The sequence below is a fragment of the Borostomias antarcticus genome (genome assembly GCF_949987555.1).
Source record: "Borostomias antarcticus genome assembly, chromosome: 7".
In the NCBI taxonomy this organism is placed as follows: domain Eukaryota; kingdom Metazoa; phylum Chordata; class Actinopteri; order Stomiiformes; family Stomiidae; genus Borostomias; species Borostomias antarcticus.
The window spans coordinates 21425675-21450944 of record NC_140240.1 but is presented as its reverse complement, the minus strand read 5'-3'; the positions used below and the strand labels follow the sequence as shown (position 1 = coordinate 21450944).

The window sequence follows — 25270 nt, the reverse complement described above, 5'->3', positions numbered from 1 at the left end:
CTGTAGCCACACAAACCGGGGTAGGGTTACAGCTTACAGTCAATGCATTATAACAAAACTGGTTATAGTGTTATACAATGATAGTGGTTATAAAATGTTATCCAGTAGTTATCCAGTAACATTTTCAGTGAAGAACTTAAGTGTATCATGTGTTTGTATTTTAAGTGAAGGTAGATTACTACTCAGATAGTTCACAAATCACAAAAAGATGACTGTGCTAAAGTATAGGCATAAAAGTAACTGTCTCTTGTGTACTTCAACACTTGGAAGTAGTACACATATTATTCCTTCCTAATTCTCTATTGTAATGCTGTATAGTGTGATACACTTAATATTTAAGTATACATGGATATATAATATTACATGTTTACTACATATATCATAATACGATGACATATTTACTACATGTAGTGTATAGTACCTTTTGAGTTACATATTTTAATATGTTTTATTCTACAAAGGTTGATCATTACAGTCTTCATAGCCAGACCCTACAGTTCATTTACCCTGTGCCAGCACTGGAAAAAGGTCTGGCTGGACTCATTACCATTCGGGGATAGAGGGGAACAAAATGCTTCTTTAAATCAATCACAATTGTCTTGGGCGGAGCGGTTGCTAGGTTGTTGTTGTTTCACGTAGTCTGTATTGAATCTGATTGGGCGACAGATTTCGCTACCACTGACTGAGCAGTAATAAACGAATGACAAGGCTTATGCCCAAAACCTACATCTGTCCCAATTTGTGGTCCCTAGTGCAAACTCCCCAAGATCACCCTCAGCATGTGTCTCCCGGCAGGCTGAACGGCTGCTACGAGGCTCTGTCTGGGGGCTCCACCACGGAGGGCTTCGAGGACTTCACTGGGGGCATCGCCGAGGTCCACGAGCTGAGGAAGCCCAGTCCGCACCTCTTCAAGATCATCCGGAAGGCCCTGCAGAGGGGCTCGCTCATGGGCTGCTCCATCGACGTGAGGAGCCGTCACCATTATGTCACCGCCCCGTTCCTAACACACCCTTTCTGAGAAACGACTCGTTTTGATATACTAAGAGATTTTAGTTAAAGGGGCACAGTCACGCTTGTTTCGCTTTATATTATTTGGATTAAATGCTTAAATTCTGTGTGTAGGGCTTTTAGAATCACTGTCAGTGTAGGCAGCGCTGTTGTCACATTTAGGCAGTGTTTTCTATTGTCAAATGAATAAAATAATGACCTTCCTACCTAGAGTAGCTCTACCCACTTCACTAGGGCTAGCTAGAGCTTTGGGTATACTACTGCTAAAACCTTATAATGTTGAGGCTAAAGTGGAATTGGGCATAACTGAGAAAAATTGAGAATAAAGTCCAGTAACAAACACCGTACGCTGCTGATGCCTTTCAGATCACAAGCGCATCCGACTCAGAGGCGGTGACATCACAGAAGCTGGTTAAAGGGCACGCCTACTCTGTCACAGGTGCCGATGAGGTAAGCTGATTTCCTGGTCCCTAGCGGCAGCACATGTGAGGACAGAGGGAAAGGAAGGGCATTTCTGGTGGGCTGATGCTAGAATGGATCGTGCAGGGGGGGAACTCGTTTGGCAGCCAGGAGGCATGGGCAGCGAGCATTGAGCAGGCGAGCCTCCAGGCAAGCGCGCCCACTCAGCACTGTCCGAGTAGCTCCACTCCTCCTCCACATCTGACCCAGTAGCTGCCTAGTGCTGTGATTGGTTGATGTGTAGTGGAGTCCCCTCCCTCCGGACGACCCATTCTAGCAGAAACCTTTCTGGTGGTCATCTGAGTACCCAGAAGCCCCTGTTGTGGTCCTATTTGTATCTGACTGCAGATTTCCACTTTTCAAGTATTGCTAACGAGTCCTGCATCTGTGCAAGCTTGTTGGTAGCATCTCTGGCACATAAAGTGTGATTTAGGCTACTTGGACTTTCTTCCACGTTAACTCACTTTTGGTTGAGTTGGCTAGCTACAGTTTTCTTCTTTTCTGGGCTGGATTAGTTTTTCATTTAGTCCTGACTGTATGCTCCCGATGAAATATGTTCAAATGCAGCTGGATTTGAAAGGTAGGCGCTGGCTCTGCCCCTATGCCCATGTTTTGTGGCATTTTACTACAGGCACTACAGGCACAAAATACATGTTTAAACTAGAAAAACCGCGTAGCAGCTAAATGCCTCCGCTCAACAATGCAAGTTGCAGTTAACCTAACTAACCCTAACCCTAACGCTAATGCTAGCTAGCTAACGCTAATGCTAACTATAATGCTAATGATAACACTAATGCTAGCTCGCTAAAGCTAGCATTAGTGTTAGAATTAGTGTTAGCTAGCTAGCGTTAGCATTAGCGTTAGCTAGCGTTAGCTAGCGTTAGCGTTATAATTAGCATTAGCTAGCTTGCATTAGCATTCAAAAGTAGCTTTTGTGATGTCATGGTGACCTTGACCTCTGACATTCGAATACCAAAATCTAATCCAATTAAGTCCAACTGGACATTTTGGCCAAATTTGTACAAATTCTGTAAAGCCGTTCTTGACATATCGTGTTCAGCAGGCCAAAAACACCTTTTGTGAGGTCAGTGACCCTTGACCTTTGACCCCCACAATGTAATCAGTTAATCCTTGAGTCCAACTGGACATTTTACCCAAATATGAACAAATTCCGTTAAGCCTTTCTTGAAATATTGTGTTCATCAGGCCAAAAACATATTTTGTGAGGTCACAGTGACCTTGAACTTTGACATTTGACCCCCACGATCTATGCAGTTCATCCTTGAGTGCCAATGAACATTTCTACCAAAGGGGAAGAAATTCCGTCAATGCGTTCCCGAGATATTGCATTAACAATCATCGGACAGACGGACGGACAATCCGAAAACATAATGATAAGTAGTGCTTGAAAATTGGTTGTAATCATATTATTGCATTTTACAGGTTTTACAGGTTTTAAAACACCCCCCCCATATCCACCAATGCATAGTACCCACTTAAGTGTAAGGTCATTTTTTTTATGCGGTGCCTTTTGCGTCCCCAATACAAAACATGATGTATTTTGTCTAAATTTGGACAATAACTAATCCCATTTGGTTTTCCATGTATGGTCAATTGTTATTTATTATAAATATACTTATATTGGCTTCTAAGTTGTTTTTTACATTTCAAAGGGTTTGGTTAAAGAGATATCATGAAATATGCCATGTCCCCAGTGCTGTTCATTCAACTTTGATCTATAAAATAATGAATACAAAATTTCTAAATATTTCATTATTATTTCATTTTCCTGGTCAAAATCAATTCAATCAAATATTGTTTTTAACAAAATCATTATAATTTGTATGAAAAAAATACGGTTTTATGTTCGTCCCTGCGGTCACTGTCCACCCTGTTAAGTTGTGTTATTGTCCCTTTAAAAAAAAAAAATTCTCAATGACATCACTCTCTGGAAGTGACATCACATCAGTGGTGCAAAGTTCAAATCTGGTAACTTGTGTGATTTTCTACCTCTCTTACGATCAGATTTATGTTTATTTTATGTTTTTCATGTGGTTGAGCATAACATGTCCACACTGTTAGGCATATGTATATAGTGTATATTTGTAGTTTCACATGAAAGGGGTTGATTATACATGCTAGAAACCTTGGGTAATTCTTGTCAGAATTAACTTTTCTTAAGAAAAAAACATTGGAGAATATGTCATTTTCGTAATGTGCACTCGTTTTTTCTCAATATATGCTGTTTAAAAATATTTTAAAACACAATATGATTAGAGTGAGGGACATACAATTCATATAAAAATCTAAATTTAATAGCAATCATGCATTGAAAACATATTTAAACAGTTATGCCTATGTCCTTAACAGGGTGGACATATTTTGGGTGTCACATGTTAATATATCTAAATATAATATCATTTTGGCGCCTGAGCTTGACCAGTATGTTTTTCAGTAAGTTAGATATGTCCTTTATAGAATAGAACATGAAAATGTAGGTAATTAAAAAAATGTTTTATCCCAAGTTATGAAGTCCAAATGGCACCCTATAAAAAAAATGACCCTGTAAATGTTTGCAGGGAAAAAAATAGAAAACTAGAAAGGGTGCTTGGAGAGCACAGATCTCTGCCCATGAATGCATTTCATCAGTATGTGCAGTTGTTGAATGTGTAAGTGGACAAAAATTAACAGACTGTGATTGAGAGATAAGAAAGCGGCAAGGTCTCTCTCTCCCTCTGTCTTTCTCCCTGGGCTATCAGAGCCAATTCAGTAGGCCTAGGGTACAATCAAACCTCAATAACAGATACATGTTGAAACTTTTATTAAACTATGTTTATCATTATCATTTACTTAATACAAAAAGTTTCAGAGGTTTCTGTTAGCAGTCTTCTGTCTTTTCCCTCTGTCTGGTCGCAGTCCCTGGTTTGCTCTGTTTTTAACCTGAGGAGGGGAGAACACAATTACTACTGTAAGTCTTGAAACTTAAAGGAGTAGTAAAGGGAAAATGCATGTTTAGCCCTGTTTTAAGGTTACTTATGATCATATACAATGGTTCAGATCAAAACGTTGACAAAACTAGCACATTTGAGAAAGTCTGATAATTGCTCTACCACCGTTTTGGTCATACAATGGATGTGGGTGGGCACCTTGAAAAATCTTTCAAAAACATGTTAAACTAAGACAAGAAGCTCACTGAGGGGGTAATATGTGTCCGTTGGTGTTCTGACATCAAATTCGCCGCAAAGTATGAATCCTGTAGGGTTTTATTGATCATTTTATGAAATCCATTGACTTGTATTGAAGCGACCGTTGTAGATGTGTAGATCAATCCGCAGAGGGGATTCAGGAAGTGGAACTACTTACGGTAGCTATTGTTATTGTTTATGTTGCTAGGCTACCTAGTTTGCGGAAGTTTACACACGTATGTGCTGCGACTAAATAGTTCTATGCTAAATATTTAAAAAAGCCTTTCCAGATGAACTAGAATCTTACTTTATGGCGAATTATATGTCAGAACGCCAACGAACGCTAGTCTGCACCCTTTGTATCCTCAGTCCCTTCCATGGTGCCCTAGTCTACCTTTAAGACTGCCCCTAATGAATTCTTCCTAGAAGGCAGAAGATTGTGGCACCTAGGGCCATAACTCCCACAGCAAGGAGTATTTTAGCCGAGGTCTTAGCTGAGAGGTCCCAGGACACACTGGTCTCCATTTGTGTGCCACTGACCAGAGCCCTGATCCTGGTCGGTCTTTTGATCATGGGAGTGACCAGGGATACTCTGGTCCTCTGGTGGGCGTTGGATGTCTTTTTCGCTAAGGTCTTAGCTAACAGGTCCCAGACCCAGAATCTGCAGATCTCCATATGGTCCCAGACCCAGAACCTGCAGGTCTCCATATGGTCCCAGACACAGAACCTGCTGGTCTCCATCTGGTGGGCATCGGTTGTCTCTGTCACATTTTGAAGACCAGTGAAGGAGGCGAGGTCAAAGTCAAGTGGAAGTCGTGGGTGACGCGGTCCAGGTGGAGAGGCAGCCCACTGTTTAGGCAGTATGGAAGACATCAGGGTATCTCTGAAGGCCTTGATGTCTGAAGGATCAATCTTGATCCCCGCCACTATGAGAGCAACTCCAATAAGAAGCTTTAAATGCTGAAAAGCCATCAGTAAAGTCAGAAATGTAAACAGGAAATTCAATAGTGAATGCACTCCAGGGTGAGATGTGTGTTACTGTATGTATCTATAGCTGTCTTTGTTATGATGTCATAGAAGAATTGCTCTAGATGTCATAGAAGAATTTTGATCATGACAGCCCAGCATTCTAATTAGTTGTTGAGTGTTCCATCTATGGGATGCTCATCCTAGTTATATGTACATTTTTTATTAATTGTGCATGTTTATGTGTTCTGTGTCTGCCATCATTGGCAGTCATTTCATATTGAAAATACGCTGTTACCTATATCCATAAATAGCTTTGATCTCCCTGCTGGGACTACATTATGTGAATGTGATCTTGCACTGCGTTGTGTGACTCTTGCTACTGTTGGATTTTGATATTGATTTGTATCTTTGATTGAAAATCCAATAAAGAAATTGAAATGTGTGTGGCATACGTCACACTGGGAAGATTACATGACTTCTCATGCCAAGCATTGCAGTGATGCCAACAGGAGCAGCACTTTTATTAAACTATATACATGATTTACACTATGTACATAATTTACAAAAAACTAAAACAAAACACAATCACTATAATATACAAGAAAACTACATTATTTACATGTTGCCGTTCCCTGGGCTTGAACTCAAACCTACTGGTTTGAAGGCACACACATCCTACCGAAGGAGCTAGAGTCGGTTAGCAGAGGTAACAACATACAGTTTGATACTTTAATCATGTCCGTATCACGAGATACCATCCAGGGCCCATGGGCCATTTTTGTGTGTTGGCTGTAAGCCAACCACCAAGAAGAGGGAATCCTATTTGTCGCTCCCTTCCTCTTTTTTGTTGTTGTTGACCTGCAGTTCTATTGTTGCTACCACAAAAGGCAGTGATCCCAGAACATCAAAACTAAAAGAGTCCACAGATTTCCCAGGTCAGCGGTGGCCGAGTGGATAGTGCGCTGTTTATATTATACCTCCATGTGCGCTGCCTATCACAGCGAAGGTTCTGAGTTCAATCCTTGGTGTGGACATACCAAGGTACCATGACATATTTTGTCACTGGATGTTATAGAAGTTATGTAACGAGCGTGGGTCATATTTGTTAATTATAGACCCTTTTACAGCCTAGTCAGCACAAGTATGCGTGCGCATTCTTGAAACAGTAGCAGAGGAAGACAGTCGAAATCGCCGTTATTAAGCATACGGACCAATACATCCATGGTACGGACTGGACTGAGGACATTATCAAAAATGCCCGCGTGTGTGGTGCCCATTCTATATCAGGTAAGTTATTTTGACTACCTGGTTTCACTGGAATGTCTGGTTGAAATGTAGCCGTTCTCAGTCCCGTTGTCGCATTCCGCTCGCTCATGCCAGACAACAGTCCTTTGCTGGTCCATTCACTTTGCCATCAAAATAAATCGGTGTCGGCCTAGTTAGAAGAGGCGCTTGTCTGGCATGAGCGAGCGGAATGCGACAACGGGACTGAGAAGGGCTAGTTGAAATGTAAAGTAATATCTGAAGTAAACAGTAACCCATAACCTGGCTGCACGCTAAGCTAAAGCTAAGTTCAGGAAATGAAGCCCAATGATAGCTAGCTAGTTAGCTAGTGCTAGCTAGAGTTAGCTACCTAACTCAAGGCCCGAGGAGTTGGAGTTGGTTTACTGTGCACGTTCTCTCAAAGTGCTTTAGCTAAGGTTAGCTACTACAAGCTAGCTAGTCCTTGTCACCAACACTTGCCTCACAACGTAGTAGCTAAACTATTCACACAGCAAGCAACGTCAGCTGACTGGGACTGTCTCATGGGTAGAATAACCAGTGTTGTGAAATACATTTAACAACTGGTCAGTTGATATGTTGCACAGCAATCGAGCAGGACAATATCATTAGGGCTAGGTCAGGTAGCTAGCAAAGTCAGCTTGCCCAGCTGGTATGGTTATAGGCTCATTCCTATGGGAAAGCTTAGTAGTTTGTGATTTAGCAATGGGTTGACTAATCACTAGATCAATATTTTCAGTTGGGGATAGGACTACAACACCACCGGCTGCTGTGCAACGCTGATGTCCAGCCCCCCCAAAGATGGTCTTCAGGTGCAAGCCCCACCCGGACAGGACATGGCCAGACAGCAGTATCTGATCATGGATGGCTGTAATTGTGTCCATGATACAGGCAGTGCAATTACATAACATGTCAAGTATACTGTACAGTAGTATACAGTAGTGCAGAGTAAGTTCTCTATTGTATAGACGAGGTGTTCAATTGCTCAAGTGTTGTCAGGTGTTGATTCAAGTGATAGTTTACAGTAGTGCAGAGTCAGTTGTCTATTGTATAGACGAGGTGTTCAATTGTTCAATATAATACTCTGGTTGTACTATACATAGGCCCTCACTCTAATTATAACAATGGCACACATGCCACCCCCTGGACCAACAAGTGAACACGTGACACCTTGCACCTTGTCTATACAATAGACAACTGACTATGCACCACTGTACACTCGAACACTTGAACCAACACCTGAAAACACTTGAGCAATTGAACACCTTGTACCTGTATATACAATAGACAACTGACTCTGTACTACTGTATACATGTGCATTACATGCCCCTCTTCTTTACAAAGATGGTCACAACCACAACATGTCCTGAGAGCACATGCAAAATAACAACTTATGGCTACTTTTAATGTGCATGTCTGTATGTTTAATAAAGCATTTAGGAAAAGTTTCAATCAAGACTTGAATATTACCTATTCTGTTGAGTACTATGTTTACAATTGTTCATTCATGATATTATTACAATTGACCTTTCAAGTCTGCCTACACTTAGGTTACTTAGCTAAGAACCATTTTAATTACAATTTACTTCTAAGGGCAAATACTTAACTTTCATATCTTCATATCAATATAATATCAAGATCCTGGTAGATGTCCAAATAACCCACTGTGTCCTGGGTCTACTTATTCACCACCTAAAGGGAAGTGCAAAACAGCAAGTCATGACCTTTATCCAGACACAAAAGTTGAACCCATTGCAGCAAAATAGCTAACATTACAGGAATCATCATAACTGCTTTAGCCACTGACCGCTACCATTAATGTTATGGAAGCTGCTATTAGTTGTTGTGAGCCCATGAGTTTACTGGCAATCCCGCTCTCATTGTGCTGGATTAGCATTGGAAGCATTGGAACTGATGTGTCCAGGTGACAAGACCCATCTTTATTTATCAGACATTACCGTCCTACCAGTCCCGCACAGAAACAAGCCAGCCAACACACATAAGCCAGGCTTGACCTGGCCTGGTTACATTGGAGCTCCCCCATCCTTGCCATATACACACCCACACACATACCCTCTTGTCTGAATGCTCTAGGTGGAGTACGGGGGGGGCATGGTGAAGCTGATCCGGATCAGGAACCCCTGGGGTCAGGTGGAGTGGACCGGCCCCTGGAGCGACGGGTGGGTAACCCTTAACGGAGAGGAAGTGGGCTGGGGTTTCAAACCCAATGGTTCTTAGTTGGGAGTGCTTTTTGCTGTGTCACTGGCGTTAACATAATTTAAACTGGAGTCCAAAAAGGTAACCTTTTGACAACACAATATGTTTAACCAATCCAGTAAACACACTGCGAGCTCACCCCACCAACCCAAGTTTCTGAAAACAACCCCCAACACATATGCCACCAACCCAAGTTTCTGAAAACAACCCCCAACACATATGCCACCAACCCAAGTTTCTGAAAACAACATGCTTATTCCAATCAAATGCCCTGAGATCTCCATAAAAGGTTGGTGCATAGGGCTTGTTGGCTTAGTTGGGACGAAGCTGTAATGTGTTCACTAGCTACACAAGGGAGTTGATTGAATGTCCGTGATCAGTTTGTTTGATGGTTGGTTGGTTGGTTGATGGTTGGTTGGTTGGTTGGTTGGTTGATGGTTGGTTGGTTGATGGTTGGTTGGTTGGTTGATGGTTGGTTGATGGTTGGTTGATGGTTGGTTGGCAGGTCGATGCAGTGGCGTCAGATCAGCGATGAGGACGGGGAGAAGCTGAGCCACCGAGCAGAAGATGGAGAGTTCTGGTAAACATAACTTCAACCTCTTCCTTCTTTTGTTTGTTACCATGTACTACAGTATATTTGTTTGTTAGTATGCTCTCAGGTCAAGTGGGCTTCTCAGCTCCAGTTTCTTTTGAGTGAAGTACTCAGTGTTGATGTAGGAGATACAGTAGGCTACTGTATGAATCTGTAATAGATAAATTCAAATCTATCTTTATTATTTCATGTCGGACATCAGTGTAACCAGAACTTATGTGGATGTGGGTTTGTGAGAACCTGTTTGCATGAACACTCTTTCTCTCCTCACTGTCAATTCAACAACATACCATGTGAATTCTCTGTGTGCTACAGGATGTCCTTCTCCGACTTCTTGCGCCACTACTCTCGCCTGGAGATCTGTAACCTGACCCCCGACGCGCTGACAGACGACAGCGTTAAGAAGTGGGCTCTGTCCAAGTTTGACGGGAGCTGGAGACGCGGGTCCACTGCTGGGGGCTGTAGGAACTACCCAAGTAAGGTCTCCTCCTCATAATCTGATCTATCTGGGATGTTTGTAAAGGGAAGGAGAAGAATTGGTCAGAATCAGAAAAAGCCACTTTAACAAAAGGTAACAGTCAGAGTACTTTGCTGTGGAAGTGGACTTTTGTTTTAGAACATTGTTGACAATATGGCTTTCAAAAAATGTGTTAAAGATTTAAGCGGAGCATTAGCGGAGATCAAAGGGATCGCGGATAAAACTGCGCGCTTGGAGACAGTCAATTGTTGCGTTTGGAAATTGCGCGTTTGGAAAAAGGATGACTGTGAATAATGAATAATTAAAACGTTTGAGTTGACGTTATAATTGTTAAAGACAGAATGACCGAGGAAAAAACCTCTAAACGCACAGCTGCGATGGCAGATGAAGAATTTAAATCACTCAAAGCGAGCCGGAGCGCAAAGCTTGGAGCGTGTACGCGCAAAATGAATGAAATAAAATCATGGCTTGATGTTGGTGGAAATGTGGGCAAGGTGAATGAGGGCCTTGAGGTATTTGAGCTGCTTATGTGTGAATTAAAGACTGTTCATAAATCAGTGCAAATGCTGTTGTCTGATGAATTAATGAAAGAGGACACAAAGGAATGGTATGAACCGAAAATGGACATTTTCAATGAATTCATGAATGAAGTGGATGCATGGAAAACTAAGAAGGATCCACAAAGTCTCATTCAACCACAGGACAGTGTTTCAAATGTGTCAAATAAATCAAATAAATCAAAATCATCCTCAATGGCATCCTCAAAGGTAACCTCACTGTCCTCTGCTCGCCTGAAAGCTGACCTGGAAAGGGCAGCTCTACTAGCCCGTGCAGCACAATTAGAGAGGAAGCATGCACTGGATCTGGAAAGGGCTGCACTGCAAACAAAGCTGGAAAGAATGGAACTGGAGACTGAACTGGCTGCATCAGATGCTCAATTAAAGGTCCTGGAGAGCCACGAGGCAGCTTCTCAAACCCATGCTGTGTCCCATTCCCAAGGAGATGGGATGAACTCATATGTTCAGTCACAGCAACAGGAAACCACTGGTGATCACCTGGGCCCTGCACCATCACCTATTGACTTCTTACAATTAGGTGCAGTTCCAAAGACGCCACTCCAAAGGGCTTTAGATCAGCAATTGAGACCACCGGACCCTAGTCACTCACCAGTGTTACATCAATCTAGTTCTCCAGTATCCAATCAAAACCCTGTGCATCCTGGTGACCTCTCAATGGTTATGGAAAGACAGAATGACATTGCTGGCCTGATTGTCCTACAGCAAAAACTAGCCTCACTCCCTACCAGAGAAATTCCAACATTTGATGGTGACCCATTGAATTTCAAACCATTCATGCGTGCATTTCAGTATGGGATAGAGCATAATACCACCAGCCATCAGGATAGGCTCTACTACCTGGAAGAGTATACATCTGGTGAACCCAGGGAACTAGTGAGGAGCTGTCTGCATATGGAGGCGGAAAAGGGTTATAAAGAGGCCATGAAACTACTGGAGGAACACTTTGGTGATGAAATAAAAGTCACATCAGCATATATGGAAAAAGCCTTGACTTGGAATAACATCAGATCTGATGACGGAAAAGCGCTGCATAGTTATGCACTCTATCTCAGAGGCTGTTGCAACGCTATGGAAGATCTGCCAAACATGGAATAGCTGAATTTGCCATCCAACTTGAAGCTGATCATCTTAAAGCTTCCGTATAAACTAAGGGAGAGATGGAGGTCCTCAGGAGGAGGTGTTGGAGAAAACACACAGAAGAGTCCGATTCTCTGACCTTGTACGATACTTGGAAAAACAGACCAGGATACTGCAAGATCCATTATTCGGGGATATCCAAGACCCCCTCTCCAACAAAAAAGTTTTGAAGCCCAAGACCACAATAGATCTCAGACAATACAAGTCAAAGAGCAAAGGAAGCAGTTTTGCTACTACAGTGGCGACCAGATATACTGGAACACCAACAAAGGAAAAATCATTCCAAATACAGAAACAAGGCAACGCCCCTATAGTTGATAACTCATGTACATATTGTACAGGTAAACATTCTTTAGCTGACTGTCAACAATTGCAAGCACAATCACACGAATCTAAGATTGAGTTCCTAAAAACAAATAGCAATTGTTTTGGATGCTTGACAAGAGGACACTTGAGCAAAGAATGCAAAAAAAGGATGACCTGCAGCAGATGCCAGGGAAAGCACCCCACCATTCTGCACAATGAAGGAAAGAAGGCTCAAAATGTAGAAGCAGATACAGCAACTAAAGCAGAGGAGGCCTCTGTTAGCAGTGCCCTTGTCTCACTTGGAGATGGTGAAGGAACCGGGGCCGGTAAAGACTGTGCACTCGCTATTGTGCCTGTAAGAGTGAAGGTTGCAAAAGGGAACAAGTCAGTATTAACTTATGCTTTTCTCGATCCTGGGAGCTCAGCGACATTTTGTACGGAAAAACTCCTAAAGCAGCTGAATGCCAAAAGTCGTAAAACGGAAATTCTCCTTCGAACAATGGGACAGGAGAAACTCGTCTCCACTTTTGAAGTTACTAGATTGGAAGTGGGTGACTTTGAAGGAAACACATTTCTGCCACTTCCAAAGGTCTATACACAAAACAAAATCCCAGTCACAAGAGATAATGTTCCAACCCAAGATGACATCAACATGTGGCCTTACCTGAGAGAGGTTCAGTTAACCAAAATTGATGCTGACATTGACCTTCTGATTGGAGCCGATACCCCTAAGGCAATGGAACCATGGCAAATAATCAATAGTCGTGGTAATGGACCGTATGCAGCAAGAACAGTCCTAGGATGGGTGGTAAATGGTCCGCTTAATAGTTCTACTGCTATGGACATAGATGGACGTCCAGAAGTGACTTCCAATAGGATTTCAATAGGATCTTCTTGTCAGTCAATACAACGTTGATTTCTCAGAGAAGGAGTATGAAGGGAAGAGGGAAATGTCCCGTGAGGACAGAAAGTTCATTCAGATTGCAACGAACTCAATAACCCTCAAAGATGGTCATTACTACCTGCCAATGCCGTTTCGCAGCAAAGACGGGGTCATGCCCAATAACCGACGAATAGCCGAACAGCGAGCCCACAACCTGGCAAAGAAGTTCAGAAAGGATGAGGTGTACTCTGGAGAGTACAAAGAATTAATGTGTAATGTTATTACAAAGGGATACGCAGAGAAGGTGCCACCTCATCAACTTGAAGGGAAAGAAGGTCAAACATGGTACATACCGCACCACGGCATTTATCATAAACGCAAAGGCACAATTCGTGTAGGCCTGATGGCGACACCAGCCAGAAGTTAGAGGAATACAGGATGAAGGTTCATCTTTTTGGTGCTATATCTTCCCCCAGTTGTGCTAACTTTGCACTTCAAAGAACGGCAGAAGATAACCGTGAGAAATATGATGATGAAGTCCTTGAAACCATCAAGCATAACTTTTATGTTGACGACTGCCTTAAGTCTGTGGTGACAGAAGAGCAAGCCATAGCCCTAAGAAAAGAGCTGTGTGATGCATGTGCTGAAGGTGGATTTAAGCTGACCAAATGGGTCAACAACAGCCGTGCTGTGCTGGCTACTATTCCAAAGGACAACCAAGCCAAACAAGTGAAAGAATTGGACTTGGACAGAGAGAAACTGCCATCTGAGAGAGCACTAGGAGTTCAGTGGAAGATATTCAGTGGGAGATATTCAGTGGGAGATATTCTTTTATCCACCTCTTCCAGAAGAGATCAACTATGTACTGTACTTGCCTCCATCTCCTTTGTGAGTACAAGTCCTCTTTGTTGAATAAACCTGGTGGCATGACAGGTTTTCCCTTTAGTTGAATTAAGTGATTTGGAGTGAGGGGCTCCAGGTCATTAGGATCGTTAGTCACGGTTGTGATCGGTCCATCATTCATGATCGCCTCAACCTCACAGAGTGCCTCATCATCCAGTGCCTGCTCCTTGAGGACCGAAGAGAGAATCTTCTTCACCAGTTTAATCAGCCTCTCCCACACCCCTCCATGGTGTGCTCCTGAGGGAGGGTTGAATGTCCACTTTATTCCATCTTTCAGCAATGTGTTTTGGATCCTTTTATGATTCAGTTCCTTCAAAGCTTCTCCTAGCTCTCTTTGAGCACCGACAAAGTTAGTGCCCTGATCCGTTCTGATACTGGTGACTGGGCCTCTCCGACAGATAAACCTGCGCAGGGCGTTACAGAAATAAATAATCAAAATATTGTCAAATAAATAAATGACCTTATTGGTAAACAAGGGGCACACCTCTCCGAAGTCCTGAGCAAAAGCATATTGGAAAACTTTTTTGGATTAGCCAAGGTTTCATTACAAAGTCCAAGTCAAAACAATTTCTGCACAGTGTACAGTAGTATTAGGATATTACAGAGTGTATACAATGTCGTAAATGTGGAGTGTATATAACTGTGTTATATACACAGTTAGTGAGTTGACCTGGTTAAACTCACGCTATATTAGGGCTGGGTATTGGCAGGGACCTCACGTTATGATACGACGTATCACAATACATGGGTCACACGATACAATTGTATCATGATGCATTGCGATAGGATACATATTGCGATACATTGCAATAATTTAGTGAAAATGTTAAAATACCGCTGAAAATACAACTCTATCTCTTGCTCCCTGGAGGTGATCCTGAGGGCAGAGGAAATTTAATTTTAAATCTGTATAAAACATGAATAATGTATTGATGATTGAATTCTGGCCTTAATTTTCTATATGTAAATCTGTTCCCTTGTTCTGCTGTATATTTTCCTTGTGCTTAATACTTATATATATATATATAAATAGATTATATAAATAATAATAGATGTATGAATTTCTTTTACACATCTCCTCTGTATAGCGCCCACCCGCGCCACCAAATCACGAGGTTTTTGGTGGCGTAGCTGGCTAAGCCAGGGCTTATATGAGGTGGTCATACGTTGACAAGTCAGATGACCTGAGATCAAACCTAGGATGGGCGAGTGAGGCTGGAAGGGATGCTGACGAGCGATGCAGTGACACAGTTTGAATTAAATTATAAAAATTGACTTTTTTACAATATTCTAATTTTCTGAGATGCACCTGTAATGTGTAGAAACTGAAGCAGAAATAAGCATGCAAAGCTGAACCTTTTAAAAAAAAGTTTAAATTGTGAAAATCAGTTAAACGGTGTGAGAGGAGGTTGATTATAGAATTAAAGTGGGTGTGTGATTGAGGGGCTGGAGCCAGGCTAACACTGAGTGTAATAGGTGCTTTAGACTATAGAACTTGAAGGTGTTTAGGAGAACTGGTGATGTGTTAAAGTGGTGTGGGAATACATAACTGATTTATTTCAATTCTCTTCAGACACCTTCTGGATGAACCCGCAGTTTTTGATCAAGCTGGACGAGGAGGATGACGACCCGGACGATGGAGAGGCGGGCTGCAGCTTCGTGGTCGGTCTAATCCAGAAGAACCGGCGCCGCATGAGGAAGATCGGAGAGGACATGCACACCATCGGCTTCGCCATCTACGAGGTGACATCACATCCACAACACATACACTAGAACATCAAAATATTATTTTTAAATAATTTCAATGACTTATCTGTGCCTAAGTGTTCTTGTGTAGCGCAATGGAACACAGTGGTTTAAATTTTCTCACAGAAGCAATCAACACACCCACCTGACATTTTAGCAATAGCAAATGCTATTTGAAGTATTTATTTTTTTCTTATTACATGACCAAGCTGGCCATGCCTTGTGCACATCAGGCTTTAAAAACATTGCTGAGAGCAACCTCGCTTAAAAATGCTTTTATTTGTGCAAAAAGAACAGTTTAAAACAGGGAAACAGATTGGTGTTATGGTGTTATGTGGAGCTAAAATAACAGCTCCCCTTCGTGCGAACAGCAGACATTTCCTCCAAACAATCGACCGGCCCCAGGTTTATATACAGTACGCTAGCATCGTTTAGTCAATCTGATACACCTGAGTCAATTAACCACCAATCCCAAAACAAAACACTCAATTGACGCACCTGGTCAAAATAAGGCCCAGATAGTAAAACTACAGAGCCCAATGTCTCTGTATAATCTGTCACAATATAATATGTTGACCCAAGTCTGCCCATAACAGTGGGAATAACCTGTGGGTTTCTGCCACGGCTTCTAACCCTGCGTCCGTTTCCTGTTTCAGGTCCCTGATCAGGTATGTGCTGAGATGAAGTTTCAGGTGGATCACTGACTACATGATGGAAACTGCTCTACTGTTGCGCTTTCCAACAAAAACATACTTCCCTTTTTCTGCCTGGTCAAAGTCAGGTCTGTTTCGAGATACAACGCTGACATCTACTGACACATTAGCTAGTCTTGGTTGGTTGGTGTAGGTCAAAGAATTTAACAAATTTTACACCATACCTTTCTACATTCATATGTAGGGTGTAAAATTTGTCATTTTTTGAACTACACACACTATCAGAAACCATTTATTTTAAATAACGTAACAAGCAAAACCAACCAAGACAATGAATCCTAAACAAAACAAGTGTATAATTTGTATGTATAATTTATTATTTGTAACCAAGTTGCCTGTAGATCAACAGATTAGAATGAAGTCAGGTGAACACTAACAGTTCATCGACTGGGGTTTGTGTTCTGGTCAGTACGCCGGCCAGAGGAACGTCCACCTGGACAGGAACTTCTTCCTGCGGCACGCGTCGGCCGCCCGCTCCGAGACCTTCATCAACCTGAGGGAGCTGTGCAACCGCTTCAGCCTTCCCCCGGGGGAATACCTCATCCTGCCCTCCACCTTCGAGCCGCAGAAGGATGGGGACTTCTGTGTGCGCGTTTTCTCCGAGAAGCAGGCCGAATTCCAGTGCGTTTCCTGTTGACTTGAGGATTTCCTTTTTTTGGCATGGTTGGCATGGGTTTTTACATTGTGATTGGATAGTTACAAAAAAATAAGTCAAAGTCAATATTTGAGGAATTGTGGATTTTATTTATTAATGGGGATTTTTTAATTAGGGATGAGGATGTGCATATTGAACTCCTATAATAGGCTACAGTACCAACGTTTCAGGTGAAGAAAGTGCCACCTATATGAAACTGAGTGTGTGTCGTGGGGCCCAGTGAAGAAGAAATCCATGTTCTCTCACCTCAAATGAGTTTGTTGTTTTTCAGAGAACTGGATGATCTTGTCGAGTCCAGGGTGGAGGAGGTAAGTTGGAAAATAACAAGTGACGTGTTCTGTTAGAGTGTTACAGAAATGCCAACTAAATCCACCAGGCTAGACAACTAACAACTCAATGACTGGCCGTTATTTATTTCAGATTGATATTGATGAAAGCGATATTGACGACAGATTCAGGAGCCTGTTTGGGCAGCTGGCAGGGGCAGTGAGTATCTACATGATGACCCTCCTACACACAATCTAATGTTAAGACTCTTTTATAGACGATGAACTGATTGAAATCATTCTCTGCTCCCATCCCTAAGGACAGTGAGATATCAGCTTTCGAGCTCAGAAAGATCCTCAACAAAGTGGTGACAAAGCGTGAGTTATCGCATAACATATATTATAGTTAATAAAACATTTTTGCTTGGTGTCCCAGGATTATTTACAAGATGCCAACAAACAGCTGTTCAGAGCTAAGTGTACCATACTAATACTGTAGCTTTCAGAGCTAAGTTTACTATACTATACTGTTCAGAGCTGAGTGTACCATACAATACTGTTCAGAGATAAGTGTACCATACTAATACTGTAGTGTTCAGAGCTAAGTGTACTATACTTTATTACATGGCTCTCTGAAATACTCGATTCTAATTCTGGAAAAATGCAACGTTCTACCTGAATTATTTCTCGATAATTCACCAGCAACTAGCAATATTCACCGCTGCTAAGGGCAACACATAATATGTCTATGGGAGACAGTTGTAAGTTGTCTGAAAGTTTTAACATTGTAAACAATAACAGTTTGGCTGTGGTAGCTTTTGTTCAATCTCTGAAAAGTAGCTTATAGTAGCTTATGTTAGCTTATGGTATCTTAAGGTAGCTTATGTTCAATCTCTGCTCAAGCACACGGAACCATTTCGCTGGCGAAATAAAAAGTATAGTCTTATTAGTAGTAATGTGGTTGGTAAGTAGTCGTGTAATAAGCGGGATAACGTCTGTCCAGCTGGTCATTATCGAAAAAGAAGAGCCCTTCAGTGCGTTATAAAACCTTGACCTCGGGGTTCTTAACACAGTCAGGCTCTTCTTTTTCGATAATCACCGGCTGGCCGTACGTTATCCCTTACATACTGTAGAGTTTAGGGTTGCATGTACCATAGTACTGTAGTGTTCAGAGCTAAGTGTACCATACTATACTGTAGTGTTCAGAACTAAGTGTACTGTTCTGTCTTTTTCAGGAAAGGAAATCCAAACGAATGGCTTTAGTCTGGAGACCTGTCGCAACATGGTCAACCTTCTGGATGTGTCCTTTACAGCCTCAATGGTTCAACAGTGCATGTGTAGGCTACTCTTGTTTAGAAGCATACGCCCCAAATGAGAATGTTTCTTCATGAAAAGGTCATCAGGTCATTTCCTTAACTGAGCTCACAGAAAGACGGCAGTGGGAAGTTGGGCCTGGTGGAGTTCAAGATCCTGTGGACCAAAGTTGAAAACTACTTAGTGAGTGTTACTTGACTGCTTATTTGTTGTTTGGTTCACCTGTTTGTTTCCATATATGTTGTTACATCTCTCTTAGCCAACATTATGATGTACAGTATGTTCATCAGATTAGTTACGAGTAAGAGTAATAACATTGTTTTTTAATAACAATGAGAGGTTGTTTTGTCATGATGGGTACAGTAGCATTGTGATCTGATGGGTTTTGTGTGGCAGAAAATCTATCGTGAGAAGGATGTGGACAAGTCTGGCAGCATGAGCTCCACAGAGATGCGCCTGGCAGTGGATGAGGCTGGTAAGGTCCTCACCTCCAACCACATCACTATGATAGTGAGGTCCTCACCTCCAACTACATCACTATGATAGTGAGGTCCTCACCTCCAACCACATCACTATGATAGTGAGGTCCCCACCTCCAACCACATCACTATGATAGTGAGGTCCTCACCTCCAACCACATCACTGTATGACAGTGAGGTCCTCACCTCCAACCGCATCACTGTATGATAGTGAGGTCCCCACCTCCAACCACATCACTATGATAGTGAGGTCCTCACCTCCAACCACATCACTGTATGATAGTGAGGTCCTCACCTCCAACCACATCACTGTATGATAGTGAGGTCCCCACCTCCAACCACATCACTATGATAGTGAGGTCCTCACCTCCAACCACATCACTATGATAGTGAGGTCCCCACCTCCAACCACATCACTATGATAGTGAGGTCCTCACCTCCAACCACATCACTGTATGATAGTGAGGTCCTCACCTCCAACCACATCACTGTATGATAGTGAGGTCCCCACCTCCAACCACATCACTATGATAGTGAGGTCCTCACCTCCAACTACATCACTATGATAGTGAGGTCCTCACCTCCAACTACATCACTATGATAGTGAGGTCCTCACCTCCAACCACATCACTGTATGATAGTGAGGTCCTCACCTCCAACCACATCACTGTATGATAGTGAGGTCCCCACCTCCAACCACATCACTATGATAGTGAGGTCCTCACTTCGAACCACATCACTATGATAGTGAGGTCCTCACCTCCAACCACATCACTGTATGATACTCAGGTCCCCACCTCCAACCACATCATTGTATGATAGTGAGGTCCCCACCTCCAACCACATCACTGTATGATACTCAGGTCCCCACCTCCAACCACATCACTGTATGATACTCAGGTCCCCACCTCCAACCACATCATTGTATGATAGTGAGGTCCTCATCTACAACCACATCACTGTATGGTAGTAACTATCAATACATCCATGGGTAGTAAGGTCCAACCACATCCACATCACTGTATGGTACTGTAGTATCCCTCATCTACAACCACATCACTGTATTGTAGTGTGGTCCTCACCTACAACTACAACCACATCACTGGTGTGGGAAAGGACACAGAAAGCCTCACTCACCTACCGTGTGCGTACTGTATCTATCACTGTCTGTAATAACCCCCTATTACACCAGGTCCTGTATCTATTACTGTCTGTAATAACCCCCTATTACACCAGGTCCTGTATCTATCACTGTTTAATAACCCCCTATTACACCAGGTCCTGTATCTATCAGTCTAATAACCCCCTATAACACCAGGTCCTGTATCTATCACTGTCTAATAACCCCCTATTACACCAGGTCCTGTATCTATCACTGTCTAATAACCCCCTATTACACCAGGTCCTGTATCCATCACTGTCTGTAATAACCCCCTATTACACCAGGTCCTGTATCCATCACTGTCTGTAATAACCCCCTATTACACCAGGGCCTGTATCTATCACTGTCTGTAATAACCCCCTATTACACCAGGTCCTGTATCTATCAGTCGGTAATAACCCCCTATTACACCAGATCCTGTATCCATCACTGTCTGTAATAACCCCCTGTAATAACCCCCTATTACACCAGGTCCTGTATCCATCACTGTCGGTAATAACCCCCTATTACACAAGGTCCTGTATCTATCACTGTCGGTAATAACCCCTATTACACCAGGTCCTGTATCTATCACTGTCTGTTCCTCCCAGGATTCAGCCTGAATAACCCTCTACACCAGGTGCTGGTGGCGCGCTACAGTGAGTCCAACCTCACCATCGACTTTGACAACTTTGTGGGGTGTCTCGTACGGCTGGAGTGCATGTTCAGTGAGTACTTTAAATCATTTATCTTTCCTTGTTTGATGGGGATCAAAGGCAGTTGTATTTTCATTACGGAATAATAAAGCTTTTCTGAATTTAAAATGAAAAAAACAAACATATACCCTTGTTTGGTAACATTGGTGTGAAACAAGAAAGCTGCCGTTTCTTCTTTCACAGAGACATTTAAAACCCTGGACAAGGACGGCTCAGGGGTGGTGGAGTTGAATTTTCAAGAGGTACGTTTGGTCAGCCTGCTATCTAGATAAATGTATGGTAATATTCAATAACCCCAGGACTAAGCTCCGTTCTATAGGAGATCAGGAATGCCCTCCTTCACAATCTGAGGGCACCTCAGGGTTCTGGAGTCTTTTAACACTGGTCTGAAGACCTACTTATTTAGAAAAGCTTTTTGTAATGTGTATATATTTTATATATTAATTTATCTCTTTTCTTCGACTGATTTTGTCCACAATTAAATGTCTTTATAAATAAAATGTACTGTTGTTATTATTACTGGCAATTTATGAATACGTTTCTTTCTGTAGTGGCTGAATGTGGCACTACTCTAGAAGATTCTGCACCTCCTTACCACCTGGGAGAAAAGCCTCTGTTCCAGACCTTCTCTGGCTGACAGATGAAACAGCGCTCCAGTCTACACTGGTTGGGTTTTAGATGTTATCCAGAGAAGCCGTACAACTGGACACCTTACACATGCCTTACTCTTAGATATGATATATGATATGAATGAAACACTGTATATGGGATGTATTGGAAATGGGTCTATTTTTAATTTTGCCTCTGGACTTAGGACAGTAAAAAAAAGTTTTTAATTAGCATTGGAGATAATTAATCCTTGATTTAAAACAAGATTCAAACATACTGTAATCATGCCTTAATGATTTTAATAAATATAGTTGAAATATCTTCACGCCTTAATGATTTTAATAAATATCTTATTTTTTATCTATAAGTTGGGTGCTTCAGAACCATCACTTCCTGTCTTAATTCCTTCTAAAACAAAGAAAACAGACATATCCAGAGAAGCCGTACAAGTGGACACCTTACACATGCCTTACTCTTAGATATGATATATGATATGAATGAAACACTGTATATGGGATGTATTGGAAATGGGTCTATTTTTAATTTTGCCTCTGGACTTAGGACAGTAAAAAAAACGTTTTTAATTAGCATTGGAGATAATTAATCCTTGATTCAAAACAAGATTCAAACATACTGTAATCATGCCTTAAAGAGTTTAATAAATATAGTTGAAATATCTTCACGCCTTAATGATTTTAATAAATATCTTATTTTTTATCTATAAGTTGGGTGCTTCAGAACCATCACTTCCTGTCTTAATTCCTTCTAAAACAAAGAAAACAGACACCTGCCGTTTGACATGCAGCTGGACCGAACCATGACAGTCATTAATCCATCACCGTCTTCTGGACCGAACCATGACACCATCATTAAAGGATTAACATGGTGATTTTCACTTTTTTTGAGTTTGAACGTGCTATTTGCACAATAGGACATTGAAGAAACACAATAAAAACATTAAATATATCCGTTTTGTCGTTTTTGAGAAACTGGAAGCGTAACATTTTCAGTCCAATTTGACTCGGGGTAAAAATACTCCGAATTCGTGACGTTTTTCCCATTCTTGGCGTCACCCTAAAGTTTGAAAATCCCGCCTCCACTCCCCTGCACCGCCTCCAACAGAAACCTGTCTGCGCCGTTTCACCATCTATCGAACACGGTAAGGTAGTTCTGAACCTTTTCTCATCTTGAGAACAATTGAATAGTTGCAGTCTCAATGATGACCACCTCTTATTTTAATATAATTTGTACATTTTATAGGCCTAATTGTATTTGTGGTTGTCATACAAATTGGGAAGTTTTTACCATGATCGTGTCTGATTAGTAGCCAACCTAGCTAATGTTAGATAAACAAACCATAACGTTAGCTGTAATTGGCAACAGTTTTTAAAAAGCTGTCTGATCCAGCTAGCTATTTGTCTTTATCCAGCATGTTGACGTTAGCTAGCCTAATGTTTGGAATGTCAGCTAGCTGTGTTAATTATCCTAGCATGCTAACGTTAGCTCTCAATGCATTTGCTTTTGGTAACGTTAGCCCTCCAGTGCAATGGCAGAAACACAGCGCACCATACTGTACTCTTCCCTGGCATAAACACAGTGCACCATACTGTACTCTTCCCTGGCATAAACACAGTGCACCATACTGTACTCTTCCCTGGCATAAACACAGTGCACCATACTGTACTCTTCCCTGGCATAAACACAGTGCACCATACTGTACTCTTCCCTGGCATCAAATCTACTTGCACCAGGTGCAAACTGTGCTGTAAGGTTTCCGAAGCGATAGCCTACCAGAACTGTTGTGATCGTGCTTTGTTGTATAGGCCAATACAATAGGCAAAGTTACGAAGTCAAAGGTGGATATAAGTCAGTTTGTCTCCACAAGAATCTCCCGATTATCTCTCGCTCAAACTTAATTCGATATAATTTAGACTTACTGATAAATAGCCTTTTGTTGTAATTTATGCTGTTTTGCATATGCAAAATATCGATGCTATTACTAATCGCTTTTATAATTTGTCCCCTTTTCTTGTAGCCAGATCACTACATTTCCAATCCTGGGACTCGGGAGGTCCAGGTCCCTTCAGGGCTCTGGAGGTGTGCAGGTCCTGGAGGACAGGTTGCAGCCAATGTCACCTAATGATATTATAAATGTTACAACACCGCCCTGTTTTATGAGAAAGTAGCCTATGTCTTAATTTAATGTCATGTTGTATGCGCAACAATTACCTCGGAAAATAAAGACGTAGTCCTACAGTACCCGTGCGGGTTTTTGTCATTTATTTATTCTCACATTTGAACTTGATCAAACACACCTGCTGTGTACTGAATCGTTTGTCCTAAGGTCTTGTATTGCAGCGTTGTGATGCGCATATAGAGGCTATTGTGCTAAAATTATGACTACATTTCAGGGTGGGTGGAGGTGAAGATATTAAGTCAAGTTATTATGTTCCTTTCATAATTTACAACTCTAAATAATTGTAATTCTGCAAAACATTCTGAAAGTTGTGTAAACCTTATCACTGTGGCATCTGCTCCACATAATGTTGATCATCCCAGCACCTCGATCCGACCCAACTTCAGGAAGCATTGCGCATTTTGGGATTAAACAGCTCCAGTAGATATATTCTATTAGAACCAGAGGGCATTACAATAACATTCAAAACGAGATCTATTGACTGCATGACCTGTTAGTCTCCAGACTCCGGAGTAGGCTATCCCCCTTGACCGCTGCGCTCACGGAGTCGTGGTGCACGGCCCGCTATCTCTCCAAACGCATGCAGTCTCCCACATAATTCGGGGTAGGATAAGTAGGCTACATGTAGGCTACATCCTCTCCCCCTTTCTGTAAAGCGCACATTGTGTTGCCTTTGTATATGAAACAAGCTATAATGATTGAATTGATCTGACTAATAATCAGTTATTGCGGTGGTATTCCACTCAATTCCTTTATATCACCACAACTGACAGATGTTCCCAGAACAGTAACGTTTCAGTGTTCAACTGGCTTTGTTGGACACCTACTAAGATAAATAACGTTAGACTGGTGAACAATGCGGATTTTATGTCGGTTTCACAGCGCAAATGATCTGTCTTCTGGTAAGACCCACAGTTGCAATTATTTGACTAACTAGGTCTATACTGTTCGTAGCTGGCTGAAAGCTAGTCTAATAGCCCAAGCCTCCAAGCTTGCGTGGCCGGCTGCAGGGTGCTTTTCCTCTGTCGCGGGGGAGACGTGTCGTCGTTATACTTTTATCGTACTTTTCCCAAATTGGCCTAATGCAAATTCGAGGATACGGCCTGTTAGGTAGCGTGTATCTTTATAATGTTTGGGGGTTAATATAATATTAAGGACTTTGTAAATGCCCCTGGTTAGCAGCTAGAAAAATGGCTATTGATCTGGCTGTTGCGCGATCTAGCTCTTGTGTTGTTTAGCTCGGAGCGGTGGTAGCTATGGTAACGGGGCACACGCCTGTCAATCATAATGATTCCAGTTGGTCATTTGCTCAGAGAACTGTCAATCAGTTGTTATGAATCACGCCCAGTTTTGAGTGAGTGAACTTTATGAGTGGCAGATTCAGACCTCTAAAAACATGTTTTAAAAGAATTTGTATGGATGAATTCTGAAATAGTT

General features: G+C 42.0%; 1 protein-coding gene across 1 annotated transcript in view; it reads left to right on the top strand.

The window, feature by feature from the left end:
• Nucleotides 1-21836, top strand: part of capn2l (calpain 2, (m/II) large subunit, like) — a gene marked incomplete at its 5' end in the record, with an annotated part of 29158 nt that extends 7322 nt beyond the window's left edge. Inside the window, 17 exons of the mRNA XM_084440805.1 lie at nucleotides 796-964; nucleotides 1375-1458; nucleotides 8998-9083; nucleotides 9626-9700; nucleotides 10028-10188; nucleotides 15571-15740; nucleotides 16400-16411; nucleotides 16866-17077; nucleotides 17383-17419; nucleotides 17532-17597; nucleotides 17698-17755; nucleotides 18613-18677; nucleotides 18806-18874; nucleotides 19088-19166; nucleotides 20923-21039; nucleotides 21211-21269; nucleotides 21579-21836. Of these exons, the coding sequence (XP_084296931.1) occupies nucleotides 796-964; nucleotides 1375-1458; nucleotides 8998-9083; nucleotides 9626-9700; nucleotides 10028-10188; nucleotides 15571-15740; nucleotides 16400-16411; nucleotides 16866-17077; nucleotides 17383-17419; nucleotides 17532-17597; nucleotides 17698-17755; nucleotides 18613-18677; nucleotides 18806-18874; nucleotides 19088-19166; nucleotides 20923-21039; nucleotides 21211-21269; nucleotides 21579-21602 (1543 nt within the window). The 3' untranslated portion in view covers nucleotides 21603-21836. The remainder of the gene's footprint in view (nucleotides 1-795; nucleotides 965-1374; nucleotides 1459-8997; nucleotides 9084-9625; nucleotides 9701-10027; nucleotides 10189-15570; nucleotides 15741-16399; nucleotides 16412-16865; nucleotides 17078-17382; nucleotides 17420-17531; nucleotides 17598-17697; nucleotides 17756-18612; nucleotides 18678-18805; nucleotides 18875-19087; nucleotides 19167-20922; nucleotides 21040-21210; nucleotides 21270-21578) is intronic.
• Nucleotides 21837-25270: the final 3434 nt, after the last annotated feature.